This window comes from Typopeltis vanoorti, chromosome 8 (genome assembly GCF_054136105.1).
Source record: "Typopeltis vanoorti isolate ZY-2024b chromosome 8, IOZ_Tvanoo_1.0, whole genome shotgun sequence".
Classification (NCBI taxonomy): Eukaryota; Metazoa; Arthropoda; class Arachnida; order Uropygi; family Thelyphonidae; genus Typopeltis; species Typopeltis vanoorti.
In genome coordinates, this window is record NC_143556.1 from 42,044,812 (window position 1) to 42,067,332 (window position 22,521).

Consider the following 22,521-nt stretch of genomic DNA (forward strand, 5'->3'; position numbering starts at 1 on the left):
AAGAAATCAAAGCACTATGTAAAACCAAACCGAAGTCATGGGAAAGGTAAGAACATAGAAAATCTATATCAGAAAGGTGGCAGAATATTCTGGAGGCAGTTGAAAAAGCTTAGAAATGGAGGAAAGAGTACTGTAAAAGGAATGAAAGCTGATAAAGGTGACATGAAAACTGGAGATAGATATTCTAGATGTCCAGCATAATGTTAGTATTCAGGATTGTGTTGATTAGATTTTGTGCTCTCTAATTTTATTGCTGTTTAAAGTGATTTTTACCCAATTTTATATCTCAAATGAGTATAGCAATAACTCTAAAGGAACTGAAGAACTCAAGACCAACTGTAAGTACTTGGAGCTTTCTAACAAAAAGATTTTTTTTCTACTTTAATATTGACCAAAGCAAATATTGTGCACTATGTACAGATGTGTCTGCAGCACAAAGCAAAGCAGAGCATCAACAGAATGTTATGAATCTCTCTAACTCTGAAGTGCAGTAGCTGCAAGCTGGAGATTGTGGACAAGAAAAAGGGCTTCATTGTGATTTTTACTGCAAGTTGATGTACACTAATGATCTGGTGATAAAATTCCTGACCAACCGGCCATCTATTTTGTCCCGTGCCTCCCCTCCATTAAACAGTTTTTAAATCTTGGAAAGTGCATGAACAGCATAGAACAACTTTACTACACTTGATAATACCTTCTAGCATAAAACTGACACATTAGAAAAAAAAACTCAATGCTATTTACAAACAACATTTGATGTTGATTTGTCCACCACCAAAAACACTAGCGAGCTTTGCAAATTCATTTCCATGTCAGTCCAAGACACTGGAAGCAAGTAATAAAAATTCAGTGCCATTCTACTGAACTTATATTCAGAAGCAGACATGATGACACTAAAAATGATATCTACAAGCTTGCAGAAAAATGCAAATTTGACCCAGGAAAATTATCCAATGGCACTGTTTAGTATCCATGAACATGGAGTTCCATAGGAATGAATTTCCCTTACTTAGTCAAAGTAACTTGCAATATGCCAAGAAGCAGATTTTTGTTCATGTCATATGTATGAACCCAGCAAGATTTCACTTACATGTAGTAATTACAGCAGGTAGAAGATTACAGCAATAACTGGGAGAAAAATGACAAAGTGGAGACGACGTGTGCATAGTTGATTTTATTTATTCCTATGGCAAAAAATAATACAAAGCAGCTATAGGTCAATGTCCAGTCCAGAAAGCTAATCCAACACCTCATCCTTTACCTTGTGGATGTCTTGGAGGTTACCATGAAATTGGTGCCTTGGGCAGTTTCCAATATGAGTTATGTCTAGGCTATTGGGGGAACAATCACAATAAGAGTGATCTGACAGTTTCCATTTGTGTAGTAGGTAGACATCTGCCATGGTTCTGATCTTGTTGACAGATGACCAGATCTTCCTAGGAAGAGCAAAACCAGAGTTGCAGAGCATAGGGATCATAAACCACGAAGCCATTTATTGGGAGATTGTTGGACCAGTGTTCTCTCCTCATGTCAGATGTTGATGGTAGGGCAGCTGAAGAGAGTTCATCCATGGACCAGAAAGGGTTTCTTGATATGGTAGAGTTTAGCTGAGTGTCTATGATAATTAGTGTGTGCACTTCTTTCCCAGATGGAAGCATAGTATTCTGCTGCAGAGAATATGAGGGCTAGTGCAGACGAGTCGACCTTAGGACTTCTCCCCCACAACCCCAGGTTGTTCCAGCAAGCCTTGAAATGATATTATTTTTTGTTTTAATTTTGTTGGACAGGTTGGTGATGCACCTTTTATAGGTTAGGCTTCTGTCCAGGCTCACTCCAAGATATTTCTGGTGAGGCTCAAGTTCTACCATCTTGCTGCAGAAAGAGAGGCTGAGGTGTCAATTTGCCTCTGCATTGTTTAGGTAGAATGCTGTGGACACAGTTTTTGTTAGATTGTAAAAGGGAGTCATCATCATTGCCCATGGATCTGATGCTTGTTTCACCATCCTTTGCCATTTCTGTCTGTCCACTGCCAGGTGATTCAAATCTTGCACACTCTTTCCACACCACTCTTTCACATCATCTACCCACTCTTGCCTTGGTTGTCCTCTTCTATGTATGCTGTCCATTGTACCAAGCATTAAGGCTTTGATCTTTCTACTGTTATTCATTCTGCAGCTGTCCAAAAAAAAACTTCTCTTGAATTATTTTCTGCATTAGATTTTCTTTGCAGTTTACTTTGCCATTCAGTTCTTCATTTGTTGCCTTTTGTACCCATCCAATTTGAAGAATTCAACTAGTCTTTCTATGATATGTTCTTTCAGAAGCCAATATTCGTCTCAGAGTCTTTGACCATTACCCATGACTCACAATCATAGAGAGCACTTGTGAATATGCATGTTTCCAGCAATCTCAGCTTTATGGAATGGCTTACTGATTTACTTTTCCATATCTCATCCATTGCCTGTAGATTTACTTTAGCTTTTGTTATCCATATCTTATCTCTTTCTTACAATCTAAATCATGCATCATGTTGCTTCTTAGGTATGTGAAGTGCCTAACCTCTTTCAGCTCTTTTACATTGACCTTTAATTGCTTTTTCACCCTCTTCTCTCTGAATATCACTGTTTTAGTTTTATCGACGTTCATTATCAGCCATACGTTTCCTTCACTTAACTTCCGCACTGTTCTTTCTAGTTCCACTTCATCTTCTTCAATATTGACTGTCACCTGCAAATCATAAGTTGAAATTCCCATTATATTATCCTTTATGACATTCATTGTTCTCTCTAGAAGCAGGATGAAGATGCTTGAGGATATTGGATCTCCTTATCTTTTGTTTTTCTTGTCCAAACCCATCTTCCTATTTCTCCACAGTTTCTCACAGCAGCCTCTGCATTGTTATTGATGTTCTGCAAGAGACATATCATATTCTTTGCTCATTCCATAAGATTTGAGTATAGTCCATGCTACTTCTTGATCTATATGGATGTCAATTTAATCTATATCTATCTATATGGAGAATGGATGTCAATTTAATCGGGCAAAGTGTAAGGTTATGCATTTTGGGGTGAAAAGATTAGCAGCAGTATATCACATTGGCGGAACCCTACTCCAGGAGATTGACGAGGCCAGGGATTTGGGAGTGCTGATGGATAGGGAGTTGAAGTTTAGGGGGCACATCGCAAAAGTGGCTAAATCAGCTCATCAAATCACTTGATTGCTGAAAAATACTTTAACAAGCAGAGACAAACAGGTTATTGTTCCTCTGTATCGAGCCATGATAAGACTCCATCTAGACTACTGTGCCCAGATATGGGTGCCAGGGGTTCTTGATGGGGAAGAGATAGAGAGGATCCATAGACGAGTGACCAAGATGATAGCAGGTCTATGGAATGAACCTTATGAGAACAGGTTGAAGATTTGTGGGTTGTAGCAATTGGTTGATCGGCTGAAAAGGGGTGATATGATTGAGACATTCAAATTACTGAAGGGTTTCTATAAGATTAATTCAGAAGATATTTTTGAGAATAGGACTGGTGGTGGTGGGAGGAATAAAGACTATACATGGAAGCTGGGCAAGGGTGTTAGGGCTAGTTTTTTACTTGGAGAGTGGTGAATGAGTGGAATAAGTTGCCAGAGTCTGTTGTGGGTGCCATGACTGTGAATGAGTTCAAGGCGAGGTATGATAGATACTGTGCAAATGTCGAATAGTTGTTCTTGACACGATGTTAGGGCCTCCCTCGATGAGTCTGTCGACTCCTTGGAGTTCCCGTAATAATAATAATATACTGTCAAATGCTTTCTGAAAGTCAACAAAACAGTTATAAGCATTTTTATTTTTATATACAGCTTTTAACATTAGTCTTTGGTGCAGTATTTTTGTTTCTTCTAAATCTTGCTTGCTCATCTTCCAGATTTCTTCCATTATTTTACTTATTGTTTCTGTTAATACCATAACTACTTTTCCCACATGACTTTTTAGAGCTATTCCATAATTTTTGCAGTCCATTTTGCTTCCTTTTTTTTTTTTTTTTGTGATTAGGTTTAGGATTGATCTTTTCCATTCTTTTGTTGTTTTGCCTTCCAGCCATGTTACATAACCAGTACAGTTCGTCTATTATCACCTTGCCACCATGTTTCAACATCTCTTGGAAATGATCTCATCTTTTCCGGGGCTTTTATGGTTTTTCAGATGTTTTACTACCTTTACAAAGTCCTCACTCAGCATATTTGTTTCTCTACGTGTACTTGGCGGTGAATCAGTTAACTTCTTTTGGACCTCAACTTCTTGTGTCTTATATAAATCTGAACTGTATATCTCTCTCTCTCCTATTTCTTATCTGTTCAAGTTTTGCAGTCCATTTTGCCTCCTTTTTTTTGTGATATTAGCAATAGTATTAGGATTGATCTTTTCCATTCTTTTGGTGTTTTGACCAATTTCATTATTTATGGCTCTCTGTTTCGGACTCCATTTCTTATTGATGTTTTTGATCATCTTATGTACTTCTCCCAAATATATACTTGGGTGAATACCTGTATTCACCCAAGTATTTATTGATATCCTTGCACCATTCCTCTAGCCATTTTAATTTGTTTCTCCTAACCTCCTTCTTCACTTCATTCCATTTCCAAAGAGATCCATTTCCTAATCTTTAAAGCACTTTTTTTCTTTAATTATCGTTAATGTCTCCTGCCTGTGAGATCCACTTCTTCTTTGGCTTTTCTGTCTCTTGGACTGTTCTACTGCTTCCTTGTTCTACTGCTTCCTTGATTATAGACACCACTTTGTTGTTTCTCTTCTCTTCTCCAATTCCTTTTCCATAATGGATTTCAGTTCTTCCTTGAGCATTTTCCTCTACATTTTCCCTGTAATTTCCTCACTCAGTGTTTCCTTATCTCTCTGATTCTGAAACTGTTCCTTTACTTGTTGCTTGAGTTTCAAATTGATATTAGCAATCACTAAGCTATGATCTGATTCCATGTTTGCTTCTTGAAATGTTCAACACTGCTGAATTGATGTAGGCCGCCCCTCTCTAGTTAGAGGATCATGTCTGTATGTTCTTAGTTCTTCCATCTGGTGACTGCCATGTCCACTTCCTGTGATCTTTTTGTTGGAAACGTATGTTACAAATTACCATGTCATGCTTCAAGGCAAATTCAAGCATTCTTTTTCCTCTTCCATTGCTTTTTTCATATTGATATTTGCCCATTATTCTTTTCCATCCTTCATTGTCCCTTCTAATCTTTGCATTCAGTTTCCTCCAATAATTAATATCTCTCTTTGGTACTGATTTCAAGGTTATTTCCAAGTTGCTATAGAATAACTGTATTTCTTCTTCAGTGTTTTTTGCTATGATGTTAACTGGTCTTGCAGAAAATCTTGTCATTATTATTTTGTCCTTTACTGGTTTGTATCCTCATAATGCTTCTCTTTATCTTAAAAGAAATCCAACTGCTGCCTCATCTTTTATACTATTGCATACCAGATGATTCCTCCACTTCTCATCTCCCCTGACTCTGTTCTAGTACATCTCCACTAATCCAAGGATGTCATGCTGGTATCGTTCCATCTCCTTGTAAAGTAAATCCAGTTTTCCTGGTGCACATGAAGTATGGACATTCCATGTTCCTGCTGATAGCTTGTCTCTTACTGGTTTTAATTTTATTGCACTTCTTTCAGTGGCTAACTTGTCGACCCATCCTTGATCGTCCAGTTGAGTACACAGACCTTGTTTATCTGGGCTATGTCCGAGCCAACATGTTGTACTTTTCCTTTGCATTTCCATATTGACCAGATTTCAATCATGTTTTGTTTTTACAATGACTGCATTGACACTCATCTGACTAACCTTAATGGTTCATTCAGTTGTCCATAACATTGGGATCAGAGATGTTGCTGTTTCCTGTTGGACCATGAGAGGTATTTCATTTCTCTACTACCACTCATATCTGAGAGGCATTCTTATATATTTGCCACCCAGGGACATGCCCTCTAGGGGTTTCAGTGCTCCCCTTGTGGGAACACTGGAATACTAAAAAAAGAGTACTAATGCAAAAATCTATTCCTACGATCCACCAGTATGGAAACTTGTATGACTTATGCAAATCTCACAGAACCTTCCTAATGCACAACACCAATATACATGGCCTCACTTCTCAATAATTTCCATCTCCAGTCTGCGAAACCTTTTCCACTTTTCCTGAAAGAAATCTAAATTTCTATTCTCTCAAGCACTGTTCATCTTTCCCAGTTACACACTCTTTGACTTTTACCCTAAAGGTGGGGTTTCTGCATATATCATGTCAAGCATGCCCAACCTGTAACTCTTGACTTTAACTTTTGGCTGAAATTCTTTGTACCTCCATTCTGTTCAAATTCATTTGCTATCTCTACCACTCTCCTAATGCTACCAGCCATTCTAGACTTTTCAGTTTTTTCCCTTAAAAGTCTATAATCTTTGATCTAGTCTTCCTAACAACAGTGAGGTCATTTTCTTTGAAGACTTCAGTGTTCACAACATCAGCCAGCTCTCCTATTCCAACTGCACAGATCAAGCAGGTGGATGGGCTAAGTCATTGGCTGTTGCCAACAACCTTATGCAAATACAATTCCAGCCATTTTCCAAATACCTTTGACCTTTTTCTCACTAGTGACCCATCCAAGTACACTTTGAATATAGTCTGTCCTCTAGGTAGTTCTGACCACAATTTCATGTAAAGAACTGTTTCAGACATTTTTTTTTATCTCAATCCAAAATTTTCCACTATAATTTCATATCTTAACATTTTCTGCCTATTTTAGTATTTGTCCCCCATTGCTGTAAGGAATTCATCTGATTTCAATTGTTTTAATGTTTCCTTCTTATATAATTTCATATGATCTCTGTTTCATCATTGGCATGTTGAAATCCATTTCATTATCTCAGCAATGTGGCAAGCAAGGGAGTTGGTGGTGGTAGTCATGATACTGGAGAGGTTGGCCAAAGGCAATATTCAAGCGAATAAGAATGTGATACTCTAGGTAAGGCAGCATGGTTTTTGAAAGTTATGGCTTCATTTCTTCACTTTTTATAATGTAGTTGAGTTGCATAAAGAGAATGGGTACATGATGATACTGTTAAACTTTGTAAAGGCATTCAACAGGATACCATGTGGAACTAGGGATGAATATGAAATTGGTGATATGGATACAATGATGATACTACTCTTGGACAGACATCCAAGAGTAGTATGGGGGGGGATTGAATCCAGGAGAAGCGCAGATGACTGGTGCTGTCATAGTCACCACTAGTCTTTTACTGTTTAGTTCATACGTGTTAAGGATATAGGAAATGATCTGAAGAGAATAATTCACTTGCTTGCTGCTGATGCAAAATTGAATAATTAAATCGACATTTATTTAATTATTACATTTAAATAAAATGTAATAATTAAATCAAGACAGCGTAGACATTCTGTAGAATGAGGCAAGGAATAAAAGGTGCCTATTTAATCTTGGTGGATCTTGATTGCAATTTCTGTACAACATAAAATGAACTGGACTACAGGAAATTGAGGCTAGACACTTGAGAATTATGGTAGATAGGGAGTCGAAGTTGAGTGCATATTGCAAAAGTGGCCAAAGTAGCTCTCAGGATTAGTTGGTTATTGAAGAACATGCTGACAAACCGAGATAGTTATCATTCCTTTGATATGGCCAATATGGATTACTTTGTACTGATCTTACCTCTGTTTCATGAGAGATAAGGAAGTAGTGGACAGGATCCAGAGGCATGTGACCAAGATATTGAGTAGTCTGTTGAATGCTCCCTAATAAGGATATATTTGAGGGTTTGTTGGTTGCAAAATTGGATGATAAGCAGAAGAGAGGGAATATGATATATGAATTAGTTATTAAAGGATTTTAGAGTTGAGGATATTATTCAGTACATGACTAGAATGGAAGGAGAGTAAGGGTCATTCCTGGAAATTGAGTAAAAGTGTGGTGGGTAAGCAGGGGAGTCAGGACTAAATTTATTTTTGTTTTTGCTTGGAGAGTGGTGAATGAGTGGAATAAATTGTGTATGTGACAAGTGCTTTGTCAAATACACTAACTTTGTTGAGTTCAAAGAGAGAGAGATTTGAGGTGTCATATGTGAATAGTTAGTATAGGACTACTGCAATCTGTGAATTCCATTTGGATGTTGTGTAATAAAATTAATTTATTTGTAGTATGCATAAATTAATTGATGTAGCTCTGAATGTAATTATGATTTTTTCTGAGATGGGATGAAAAGCTCTAATATAGCTGTCTATTAATATTCCTGTCCAGTTTTGCATGCTTGCTTCCAGCTGAGTAAAGTATAACTACTTGTGTGCTTCTTCCCAGAAGCTATCCAGCCAACTCTACTCATTCCACGATGTTCGTGTCTTCCATTTCTTGTTTAATATTTTGTAGTTTAGCCTTTTTGAAGTAGGCCTCTTAAATTTATGTTGTAGTTTTCCTAGTTACTAGACGTCCCGATGGAGCTTTGGTTTTTGCCATCTACAGAATCCCCACCCTTCTCCAATAATATCACACTATGAAAACCCTAATCCAAAGGACAAAATCGATTGCTTCGATAACAGTGCATTTACCACAGAACTCAACGACATAAATGCTTTTTTAGCCAATGGCTGTACCTGCACCAGATGAAAAGAATACTAGCACTCTCTTCTTAAAAGCACAGTTTTGTGACTACTTATAAACATAGGAAAGTTAGTATCTCTTATTTGCTCTCCTGAAGACCAATGCGATTTCTCGATTTGCCTGGGGTCTACCAGATACTGTGCAACCATTCATCATCATTACTATGGCAAAACAGACAGGACAGCTAATGTAAGAATGTTAGGACATCAAGACTACATCTGTTTCTACCACTATGGCCACTCAATGTGTAAACAAGACCATGCCTTGTTTACACATAGAGGATCTGATGGGGAAAGTCGCCTTACTTTGCTGAAGCAAATTTAAATCTGAGACGATTTTCCTTGAATCTGCATCTTGCCTCACGAATCATCATCATCATCATCATCAAATTCCTGCCATGTACCCTCAAGGGGTGTACAGGATATGACAGTACTACATGAAAAAATTACATCATTACTAACTTCCTATCTACAATTTTCCTCCAAATAAGTCTGTTACTTGTCAAGACTCCAACATTATCAGATCTTATATTTCTATCGTCTAAGGCACTTTGTACCGTATCAATCCACCTATATCTTGGTCTTCCTCTGGGTCGTTTCCCTGCCAACCTGGCAGAGAACACTTGTTTTGCTAATCTTTCCTCTCCCATTCTATTTAAGTGACCATACCATCTGAGATTAGCTCTGCTAACACATTCCTGGATGCTGACAATGTCAAGTTCTTTCCTAATATCCTCATTTTTAATATGATATTGCCATTGATGCCATCTGTTCACGCCTCTAATCTTTCTCAGGACTCTCATATCTGCGGTCTCTAGTCTTTGGTCAAGTGTTTTACTTCTGACCCAGCTCTCAGATCCATAAGTTAAAATTGGTTTGAACACAGTCTTGTATACAGCTAATTTAGTGTTCCGACTAATTTCTTTCTTATTCCATATGAATTTATTCAATTGACTTCTCACGATACCAGTTTTGCTGATTCTGTTGTCTATTTCTATATTTAGTTTACCATCTTCAGTAAAAATTGTGCCTAAGTAGCTGAAATGTTTTACTTGTTCCACAGGTTCTCCATTCACAACACAGTTGACATTTTCAATGATTCTGCCTATTTTCATTGTCTTTGTCTTTTTATTGCTGACCTTCATACCATATCTATTACAACAGCTATTCAATTTAGTCAGAGAATCTTGCAGACTTGTAGCGGATTTATTTAGAAGTATAACATCATCCGCATAAAGCCTCACGAATTATCCCAACCCAAACAAATATAGTTGAATCAACTTGCCTCTCATATGGGAAATTCATCTGCATACAATCAGTTCATTGGCCAAGAACACTCAACTAAAGCCAATAAGTTTTTTTTTTTTTTTTTAAATTTATTTTTAAGATGATAGGATTCCCTGTATTTCTCATGTTCATTATCATTCAATGAAGTATGCCTGCATGCATGTGTTCATAGAAGTGTATTAATCCCCTGAAGATGCCAATTTATGGTGAAATATTGAAAATAATAAGTAAATTTTCAGTTATTATTAGTCTACATTGTCAATTTCCTGAAACATCATGTGTAATGTATAATACCAGTAGTAGTTTTCTTTATTTTCTACAGCTATAACATTGGAAGTTGAAGTCTCCAAAGTATTCTTCTAGCCCCCCTTAACATCTGATCTATCTCATCATTCTTGTAAAGAGTTAGTTACTACTTCTGGTGATAATTTTAACTTCTCTGAAGGTTAAAATAGTCAGAGGATGGTCTAATGTCTAATCCATTCCTGTTTTATATCATGCTTTTCTTTATGTAGATTCTAGTGTTTCTTTTAGAATAATATGTAATTGGGTTCTTGGTCCTTCCACAGAGAATGTATATTATTATTATTTGACACCTCCAGGGAGTTCAAGGACTCATCAAGGGAGGGCACCTGCTCTGCAACTGTCTCTACCATTCAATCACCAATTGACCACAGCTACACCAACGCCATCTACTGCCGACAACATTACCGGCCAACCAGGCCAGTAATGTTGCTGCTGGTATATGAGTAACATATTTTTGTTTCATAGTCCTGAGAAAATTCTCTCCCTTTGTTATACTACCCATACTGGTTTGCTGTTTTCAGGAACTTGACTTCCACTTATGTAGTTTTTGCTACTCTAGATATAGCTTTTTTAGGGGGGATCATTTGGGGAATTCTTATATGGACCTTCACAGTACTATATCAGTTTCATGATCCATACTTTATCCTGTAATTGCATATTTGTGTTGCCTGTCCTCCATGATGTTGAGATACTAAACTAAGTTTTTTTTTTGGGGGGGGGGGGTGAGCAACTTAATAGCATTGTAGAAAGTATTTTTAACTTGGGTATAGTTATGTTAAAGATACTAAGTAATTTTAAACCTGGTTTTACTCCATTTTTTCCAAGTAAGCAAACAGACAAAATGTCAAGTTTGCACCTGCAATATATGCAAGACTAGCTGATCCCACAGGTAGTGCAAGACCAAGGCAACTCGTGGTAGAGGTGGAGCATGCTCTGATCACTAATCTTAATATTTACCCTTAATGCCAAAACACATCTCCAAGAAGGGGATGTATGATGTTTTGTATTAAAGGCAAGGGGCCACTACCCAGACCGGTTTCGACTTTTATTGAGGTCGAATGGGAGTTCATGCCTTTCATCACTGGCCTCTTTAGATTTAAAAAAAAAAAAAGTTGTACTGAGAGTCAGCTTGATAGTGAGAGAGGAGGAGAAAAGATAGAGTGGATAGTAGTAGATAGTTAAGAGGCCTCAGTCGATCTACTTGGCCTGACTTAAATGTCAGCACCAAGCAGATCTCCGACATTATCTCCCTCCATCCGTTCTTTTCAGCTTTCCCCTCGGTCAGTCACCTCTTCAGGTGTCTGCCCGAGGAAAGTGGGGAAAAACAAATGAAAGAAGCACCACATGAAAAAGAGGAACTAGTAAATAACATTAAAAATTACATATAACAATTTGTAAGAAACTAGGTAAATTCTGAAATTTCAACCTGAATGACCAGTTTAATACTGAGAAGAGCGGGGGCAGAGCCTGGCCTGGGTAACGCAGCCCACAAGGAGCTGCACCGCCTCGGTGTAAGCCTTCGCAGCCCAGGTTCTCAGGATACCCCATCCTGTGTGGAATAGACATAGACCTTTTTTAGAAAATTCTAATCTGAAAGAGGACAAAAAGAAGAAAAAAACAAACCAGAATTTTTTTTTTTTTTCCCTCCGCTCTGGCAGATCGATACTAGGAGTCGACTGACTTGTTAGGCGAGGTTTAAATCCTCCTGCTGTCTATTGTTGTGGGTTTTAATGATGAGATCTGCTAATTTGTCTCCACGGACGTGGTTTAGCATGTAGAGGCCTCTGTGCAGTGCTAGTCCCACGTCGTCCTCTGCATCGATAAGACCAATGATCTTTTCAGGAGTGATTTCATCTATATTATCGACAAACACGTCGTTCCATTCTGCACTGACGACTCTTGGCCCGTTTTGTCCTGTGAGTATCAGTTGAATGTCTCCGAATGTTTCTGTTGCTTTTCGTAGTCTCGCCGCCTCCTCGGGGAAATCTTTTAAGAGATGCAATATAGGTGCATTGGCCTTTGCATGAGGGAACTTTGTGGGTTCTGAAGTTGACTTTATATTTCCAACTTGTGCTGGACTTCCTTGTTTCGATTTTTTAATATTTACTTCTTCAGGGCTGGCTGGCCTCTTTTGTGTGGTTTCTGCATTGTTGATTTCCATATCTACTGCCTCCGTGTCCTCGTCTATTGTGACTGCAGTGATAGTTCCGTTTTGTTGGTGCTGCTGGTTATTTTCGGTTGCTACGTCTGTAGTGACGGTTTGATCGGTGGCCAGTTCCTCCTGCCCTTCATCTCTCCTGGTTGCAGGCTTCTCCACTGGTGTACTTGGCAGTGTTTCGGAGGTGGTGGCATGATTCTTTGTTGTTCCCTCATGCGCGGCCTTCAGGGTGGGGAAATCATTCAGTTCTGCACCAATAACATTTTGGGCTGTTGTTTCCTTGTTGGGCGTAATAGTGCCTCCCAATTTTTCGGTCAGATTTCTGTCCGGACAGGTGTCTATTTTATGGCTGTTAATGCCGCATTTTAGGCATACTGATTGGCACTGTGCTAGTGTATGACCCGCTGTTAGGCAGTTCTTACACTTTAACTTCGGGCACTGGGCCCCAAGATGAGTCAGGGCTCCACATTTAAAACATTGCCTCTTTACTCCCGGGTAACTCACCATTACCCTGGCCGATCCGATCATTACAAAATTCGGAACTTCTGTTTTCATCGTTAACGAGAACGTGACTTCCCCCGACATCCATTCAGGGTAGTCAGCATCTTTGCCTACTTGTACATCTCGTATGGTTCCCCATTTCGAAAAGACTTGATTAATTATGTCGTTCCCTCCTTTAGGTATTCCAGAGGGAATCGCTCTATTCTCATCTTTTTAGAGATGCTACCAATGACAAAAGGATGGCAAAGTTTCCCTTCACACTCAACCCCTTTGAGTAGTTTCTCTCTTGTTGTTGTATTTTTACAAACTACTTGATATCTGCCACCCCCATAGGGGGTAAAGCCAGAAATATTATCTGCCCCTACGCAGTCAATTAGCGCTTTCACAAACGTCCTCTTGTGTACACTTGCGTCGATTTCGAACCCAAGGGTTCTTACTCTCGGTAGAGCTGAAGATATACTTCAAAAAAAAAAAAAAAAAAAAAAGGGAAGAGTAGACCCTTGTACGATCCAAGTCTACAAAAAGACAGACCTGTAGAAATGCCAAGTTTTCCCTGTTTGCAGATAAGAAAAACCTGTTAAACTTAGGTACAGGGGGAACACAAAGAACCAAAGAAGAAAAAAAAAAAAAAAAAAGACAAAGGGTTCTTACCAAGGCAGCAGGACTGTAATAGGAGCGCTCTCTCGGGGTCTGGAAACTGGAATCCAAGGCTGGGATACTTTCACTGCAGAGCTGGAACATGGAGCTTTCTCTCGGGGTCTCATCAGTGGGAGCCAGGCTAGAAATGCCAAGATTTAGTAATGCAGAGCTTGTAAGTATTTTACCAAAACGAGTTACCATAAGGTGTTATAACCTTATTAAATAAAAATCTCAGGAGGAGATATAGATGTAGAAAGTATTTTTAACTTGGGTATAGTTATGTTAAAGATACCAAGTAATTTTAAACCTGGTTTTACTCCATTTTTTTTTCAAGTAAGCAAACTGACAAAATGTCAAGTTTGCGCCTGCAATATATGCAAGACTAGCTGATCCCACAGGTAGTGCAAGACCATTAAGGGTAAATATTAAGATTAGTGATCAGAGCTTGCTCCACCTCTACCACAAGTTGCCTTGGTCTTGCACTACCTGTGGGATCAGCTAGTCTTGCATATATTGCAGGCGCAAACTTGACATTTTGTCTGTTTGCTTACTTGGAAAAAATGGAGTAAAACCAGGTTTAAAATTACTTGGTATCTTTAATAGCATTGTAGTAATTTAAGTATCTCTGTAATATATTTAGTGGCAACATTACCACTAAATCTCATAGAAAGATGGCAAGTTTTTTTTAAGGCAAAGACTAGCCAGAATGCATTAGCAGATAAGACTAAAGAATGGAATTAACCGTCTTCTCATTAGCAAAATTATTCATGGTTAAGAATTTAGGGAGACAAAACACACATTAAAATAATTACTTTACTTAATATTAAGGAAGTAACAACTGATGTTTCGACCTCTGTATTGAGGTCATCATGAGAAAAATACATATGTATTTTTCTGATGATGTATGGTCTTCTGACCTTTTCTTTTGTGTTGCCTAATCCATTCCTGTTTTATATCATCATGCTTTTTCTTTATGTAGATTCTAGTGTTTCTTTTGGTGGTAATTTTAACTTCTCTGAAGTTTAAAATAGTCACAGAGGATGGTCTAATGTCTAATCCATTCCTGTTTTATATCCTGCTTTTCTTTATGTAGATTCTGATTGTGATTGTGTAGAATTAATAAGAAAACAAGCTACGTGCTCTTGCACTTTACGAAGGTAAAATGAATCTAAGCTGTTTATTAATCTAGCCTGACCTCTTGTGGAAAAAAAGATAACGTTAATAAATAAAATAAAATGAAATAAAATAAAGTCAAAAAAAAAATATAAAAATGAATTAAAAACAGAACTACAATAAACACTTCTTTCCTTCTGTGCTTGTTCTGGTTGCTATAAGGGTTGCAGATGGGTTCTCCACATTCTTGGAATGATTAGTCCATTTTTGTTCAGGTTTGGATTGTGTTTTAGCATTTCACAGGTTTCTTTAAATTTTTTCTCAAACCAGGTTTTGGTGTGGTGTAGGGACTTGGTGCTTTTACAGTCAATTCTATGGTATGTCTATGGAATGAAAAGAAAGAATTAGCAAAATTAGGTTTATAAAAATGTCAGTACATTGAGATGAGATTGGGTTAATAATTTAAGATTACTTAGAAATTACCTACATCTTTGACAAAGTAAGTATTTTGAGATGTTAGCTGTGTAATTTCTTGCATTAACATTTCTCCTCCTTTAAACAGATATAGTTCTAGTTCTGTCTGTGTCTGCTACAGCTACTTTTTCCCAAATGAGTGCTCAGTATAGTATTGAAGGTAAGCACTGTTATGTGTATTCTAATAAATGATGGTATAAATGTCATATTTAGATCTAAATTTATAATAAACATAGACTTGTATATAGCATAAGTTTGTTCAAATTTTGCAATAAATTCTATCACATTAAATCAATTTGCTCAGTTGTGAATGTTTGAAAGACAGTTGTGGTATTGCAAGTTCTCTGCTTGCTCTGCAGGTTATTCTTCTCGCGTTCTCCTCCGATACATGCTGTCTACCCGAGCTTTTTCCCCTTACACAAACAACCTGTTTGTGCAAATTGATAATTCCAACAACAAATGCTCTTCCTCGGAGGTTTAATGTTGAAACGACGACGAAACGCACTCGGTTTTAATGAACTCATGAATGTAAAAAATTTTGTGCTGCACAGTAGCCATTTTGCTCACAACTGACGCTGCTGTGCACTAGGCAAGCGCTCTAGTGGTAGTATTTCAAACTTTAGGGCCTCCTCTTTCAAATGTTATGTAGATCATTCACATCTGATGTATAGTTCAGAAAATATAGCCGTATGAATTTGTGTCCATCTTTTTGAATCACCCTATATAAAACATTTAATAAAATAATATACAAATAGGTCCACGCGGTTAGCCTAGTGGCTGTGCACTTCGCAACCATATGCATGGTGAAGGATTGTCCTAGGTTCGATTCCTGTCGGTGACGTGAGGAGCTGAAGGATCTTCCTCAGCCATAGCCAAGTTAGCCGGTCTTGGGTTTGGACAGTAGGGTTTTTCCCCCAGTTTATCATGGGGTTTTTCATCCCACAAAGCAGGCAAACCGGCCTTGAGAAATCAACACCACAGAACATAGGATATGCCGGGGCATAGGGCCCGACCACCTTATCCTGTGAATGGTTTGAGGTCTGAAGATTAATAAACTCTGGACACCGCAAGGTAAAAGAGGGTAAAAAGAAGATGAGAAGAGATATACAAATGATAGAATAAAAAAAAAAGTGGGATTACAACACTTCTATAGCCCTGTTATTCTGTCCATACCAATCATGCTTTTCTTATGTTTGGGGTTCTGCCATCATGTTCTTCTGAATGCTATATGGATTGCAGATGGATCTTTCTTGACTTTTGGAATTGCTAATCATCACGTGCTCATGTGCCACATTGATAAAGGTGTAATTATCCCCACCCCCCATCAATATAGCTCTGAAAATACAGATAGAAACATCCAATATACTAAATTATAATTTATAATTTAGTTACTTTATTATAATTTAAATAACTAAATTTAGTACCACTGGTCAGATACCCAATTGATATCTGATCACATAATTGGTTAATTACAACCCTACAAACCACATCAAGAAGAAAACAGAATTAAATCAGTGACCACTTGGCCACAGGAAAAAGCTGTTACTGCATTATGCCTTATGCCTTCACTCCCATAATTTACAGCTTGCAAAAATGCATAGAATAAACACACCACTGTAACTGATAGTTGAAGCATTTGACAACCCTAATTATCACTTCATCAAGAAACTAGCAATAACACAAAGAATCTGCAGGTCATTTCCCCTCCTACATAAAAATACACACTTCGTAAACAATATTAAAAACATCATACTCAACAGTGAATATTTATTAGTCAGCTTTCACATAATTGCCTTTTTCATGAATGTCCTGATCAGTGATATAATTCTTCTAATATCTTCATGATATCAGGCAGAATAATTTTCTGCCTGATATCACTGCTCTTTTCTCACATATTTCACTTGGCAAAATAACTTCTTCCTGCAAAAAGAAGATATACGACCACCCCATAGTATCATACCTTTAAATGGAAAAATTTGAGTAGATTTTAGATTCAGTGAGTCTGAAGCCCAAAGTCTAGCTCAGATCAATTGACAGTATATTTGCCATTTGGTCTCATAGCTGTTACACATGGAATACATTAATGAGCAACCTGAACACACAACAGAAACATATCCAATTCACTGTTGAGATTGAAAATGATTAACTTTCTTCCTTTTATTGATGTACTTATCACGTCCTCCCCTCGGGATATTTTACTTTCACTGTATCATAAAGCCACACACACACACAGGCCAATACATATACAGATTCATACCACCACCCAATACAAAAACCAGGCATCAGCACTCAAACAGTTTGCTCAAGCCCAACAATTTGCTCTCATGAGCAGGTGCTGAAAAATGAATATGAAAGTTATTACATGACACCTCCAAGAGTTCCAAAGACTTATCGAATGGATGTCACCTACTCTACAACTCTCCCCGCCACTCACTCCACCAACTAGAATGAACTGTAACTACCATCATCATCTACATCAACATCATCTACCACCCACTACCACCACTTCCCCTCCTGTTAGCCAAATCTTTATGGAGAATGGCTATGACAAAAACAGCTAAAAATGCCAGGAAATTGTATTCTTGTTTAATTCTTTATTCAAATATAAGCAAAATGTTTGTGTGAGTATCTTCACAACTAGGCTATTTATATATACAGGCCAATGACTTTGCATTAATTGCCTTAGTAGTATCCCATAATGCAAAGCAGTGTATAATGTATAAGCATTATGGAAGAGTCTCCACCCAGACAAGTTTCAATCTTTATTATCTGTGGGAGCCAGATCCAGAAGTGATACCAAAGTTTGAGTAATGCAAAAGTCATGCATTTTTCATATACAAGTAATGAAAAGGCCTTACTCCTTATTAAAATAAATGTAGTAGAAAGTTATTTCAAAATGCCAAGAAATATATTTTTATTTAATCATTTATCCATGTGTATAAAGGATAAAGTGAAAAAAATATTAAACAAGAATATAATTTGCTAGCCTGGCTGGCCAAGTGGATAGTACACCCACTCTCCAATCAGTAGGTTGTGGGTTCGAGTCTCACTGCAGGTATGGGTGTTTGTAAAAGCCTGCTCTGGATAAGCTTGTATTGTTCCTTAGGAGAGATCCCTTTGGAACACTTAGTGAGATTTAGTGATTGTGTAATACTTCTCAAGAGTTTTTTTTTTTTGAGAGAGATATATCCCCCCCCCCCCTCACCTTAACGGTACCTTTATAAAGATTGAAAATGATCTGGGTAGCAGCCCTTCCCATAATGCATATAATTGTACACACCTAAAAGGATATGTGCTTTGCATTCTTGAATGACTTTGCATTACTTGCCTTAGTATTCCATAATGCAAAGCACATATCCTTAAGGCAGAAGCCAAACATGCCTAGTCATGAAGATACTTCATGTACAAACTTTGTTTGCTTACACTTGGATAAAGGATTAAACTTGAATATAATTTCTTGGCATTTTTAATTTAGAAGAATATCAGAAAAAATAGAACACCATATAAATACAATATTAAGGCAACATTAAAACCACCTGCAAAATTAAGAAGCATATTTAACTCATCCAGAGATCCTCTTCCTTATCTTACCACCAAGGGGTTTACAAAATTCACTGCACCTGCAATTTACCTTGCATAGGAAAACAGGATGCACAATCAAATGCCACATTAAATTCTTCAACCTTGGTAAAGCAGACCTCTCCTACTATGTACTTCAAACTTGTCATAGAATTAAGTGGAAAGGCACTAAATCCCTACACAGCATCAAAATTTTGTTTGAAAGAAAATGGAAAGAAGTTTATTAGATACTGATTCATCATCATCCTAATCTCAACAAGAATGATGGATTAGCACTTTTGAGAGTCTGGAAGATCCATATAGCATTCAAAACATAACAGCAGAAGCCAAACATGAAACTTACCGTATTTGCCGGCGTATAAGACGCACCCCATTTTTTGTACACATTTTTTAGGAAAAAAACTATTACTGAATATTATAATGAATTTACAGTATTTCAAATATAAAGTAATAAGTAGGACTATGTTTCCCTGTTCCCATGTCCTTTAGCATACGCAATCACACGTATCTTGTATGCCAATATTGTAGCAATGCTGACATTTTTCAGCCATAATTTGCCAAGAAATTTAGAGAAAATTTAATGGCAGAAATTTATCACCGTTCACAACAACCGTGACAACAATTGGTTTAAGCGAAGGAACATAGCTGTGATCGTCGATGACAGCTCATGCGCATCCACTGAACTCTACGTAACTGGAATGCTCTCACACGCACATTGCAAGGAAAAAAGAAAGAAATCGCATAACTCGGAACAGAGAAAATTTCCAGAAATGAAAGTAATAAAACATTGAGTATCACCGTATAAGACACACCCTGTTTTTCATATCTATTTTCAAAGAAAGAGAGCACTTCTTATACGCTGGAAAATACAGTAATCAGTGGACAGAACCTTAGAATAATTGGCCTGTAGAGGTGCATTTGATGTAGTTCCACTTTTAATATTTTTTTTTATTTATTATTTTCTTATAATTTTTTTATTATTTAATTTGTATATTATTTTCTTGTACTTTTTTTTAACCCTCTCTCTCACCAGAGATCAGGCTAGTGTAAATGGTTAACAAATACTTATAACAAATATATATAGGTACACTATAGTGTACTTATATATATATATATATATATATATATATATTGTTGTGTTTTTGTTTTGTTCATATGTATGTATTCTTGATGACTTTGATAGAGGTCAAAACATGAGCATTATTTTTCTTAATTGTGAATAAAATAATTGCTCTAACATGTGTTTCCATAAGTTGTATGCAGTGAATGGAACCACTATAACAAATTACTGAAAAGTCCTAACCAAAGCCTCACAGGAACAATTATTTTCTAAAAGGAAGTCATTATATCAAATCTGCTATAGCAAACTGTACCCTGGTCCCTATAAGTTTGCAATAGTAAGAGTTGACTGCTTTAATTGAATGAAAGCATGTTGTAAGGATAAATATCTGGATCCCTTTCATCATTTCATCCACAGGAAAAACCCTGCAACCAAATCTGTGCACTGTAGTTCAGATGTGGTCTTATTAAACATAATTTTGTGTACTTTTTCATTGTGTTCTTTGATATCAAAATGATCCCCTGAACTATTTTATAGGATTACTTGCTATATGTCTTTTGAACTTTAACTCTGTCCATTATCACTACCAAAACTGTGGAATAATCAGGAGTGTAATACACAGCTTGTAATTTTTTCATCCCAAAGTGCATCATGTTACACTTTTGCCACATTAAGCTGGCAACCATTATCTTCTGAACTTACTATCATTCCATTTAAATCATCTTGCCACATCTCTGCATGTTTTGGGAGTTGCCTTTCCCAATTAACATCATAAGCAAACAAGTTAGTATTTTCCTCTCAAATCATTCTCAGTATTATTAACGTACAAGTCACCTATTTCCTTCTTGATTCTGCTTCACTGCATAGTATTTTGTGTATGTTCATCAGCATATCACTAGCTTCACATCCATCCTGATTTTCTCCAGTTTATCTAATAGGGTTCTCTGTTGTATCCTGTTAGATTCATTTGCAAAGTTCCGCTTACGTTGTACTATTTTGCTTTATGCAAATCAGCTGTCACTTTGTTATAGAGAGGGATATAGTGATATAGAATCAGTAAATTGCAGCATATGGGAATGGATATAGGGTTGGTGAGATGGATAGGAGGGTGGTTGACGGAGAGATATCAGAGAGTGGTTTACTCAGGAGTAGAGTCCACAAGACGGCCTGTGACTAGTGGTGTGCCACAAGGATCTGTTCTTGGACCACTGCTGTTTATTTTGTTCATAAATGATATAGGAAATGATCTGAGAGGAACAGTTCATTTGTTTGCGGATGATGCGAAGTTGGGTAGGGCAATAGTGAATGCAGATGACGTCAAAATTTTGCAGGATGATTTGGATAGATTGGAGGTCTGGGCTAAGGAGAATGGATGTCAGTTTAATGTGGCAAAATGTAAGGTTATGCATTTTGGGGTGAAAAGATTGGCGGCAGTTTACTGCATTGGTGGAACCGTGCTCCAGGAAATTGATGAGGCACGAGATTTAGGAGTGTTGGTAGATAAGGAATTGAAATTTAGGGGACACATTGCAAAAGTGACCAAAACAGCTCATCAAATCACTTGGTTGCTGAAGAATACGTTGACAAGCAGAGACAAGCAGGTTATTGTTCCTCTGTATCGAGCCTTGATAAGACCCCATCTAGACTACTGTGCTCAGATTTGGTCACCTAGGTTTCTTCTTGATGGGGAGGAGGTGGAGAGGATCCAGAGGCGAGTGACCAAGATGATAGCAGGTCTGTGGAATGAACCGTATGAGAACAGGTTGAGGATTTGTGGGTTGCAAAAATTGGTTGATAGGCGGAGGAGGGGAGATATGATTGAGACATTCAAATTACTGAAGGGTTTCTATAAAATTAATTCAGAAGATATTTTTGAGAACAGGGCTGGTTGTGGGAGGACTAGGGGACATCCATGGAAACTGGGCAAAAGTGTGGTTAGTAAAGGTGTTAGAGCTGGGTTCTTTACTTTTAGAGTAGTGAATGAGTGGAATGCGCTCCCTGAGTCTGTGGTGGATGCTGTGACAGTGAATGAGTTTAAGGCGAGGTATGATAGATACTGTATGAATGTCAAATAGTTGTGATGAATATGATTTGGGGCCTCCCTCGATGAGTCTAATGACTCCCTGGAGTTGCCCGTAATAATAGTAATAATAATAATAGTAATGTTTCCCCACTGGTTCAGGACATGAGTATACAGAAGATTTGAAAGAAGAAGTGATCAGGATTTAGTTTTGAGCAGGATAAAATTGAATTTCATTGAAAAGAAGAGTGTAAGAAAGTTTTCAAATGAATCAAATTTGAGCAGGTTTCAGATGGCTGCTTAAGGATCAAAGCTATATAACTGGAAGGAGACCTCTACGTATCCTTTTAAGGAATGCAGAGAACTGACTGGGACTTCTGACCTAATATCTGTTGAACATTAGGTTAGAAGGAGCCTGTTGGTATCTACCAGGATCTGAACAAACTAGGATGGGTTTTTTGAGATTTAGCAGACCAAATTGTATTCCTGTTTATGAGAGAACCATGATGAACAATGCAAAGTTGGTTACAGGAACAAATACCAGAGCACACCCCAAATCAACATAAGATGTATCAATTGGAAAGAAATGGAACTAACAGAAGAATTCAGTAAGTACCAGATTGACATAATAGGCTTCACTAAAATGAAGACAAAAATGGGTGATCTTTCTAAGCAACAGACACAGAATATTATCTTCAGGTAATCGCATTCCGGGAA

The 22,521-nt window shown here is 37.5% G+C and overlaps 1 protein-coding gene across 2 annotated transcripts in view; it reads left to right on the top strand.

The window, feature by feature from the left end:
• Positions 1-22,521, top strand: part of LOC150103949 (cubilin-like) — a 283,125-nt gene that overhangs the window by 29,759 nt on the left and 230,845 nt on the right. For both annotated transcript variants that reach the window (XM_090397190.1, XM_090397189.1), the window contains exon 3: positions 15,234-15,305. In XM_090397190.1, the coding sequence (XP_090253316.1) occupies positions 15,234-15,305 (72 nt within the window). The remainder of the gene's footprint in view (positions 1-15,233; positions 15,306-22,521) is intronic.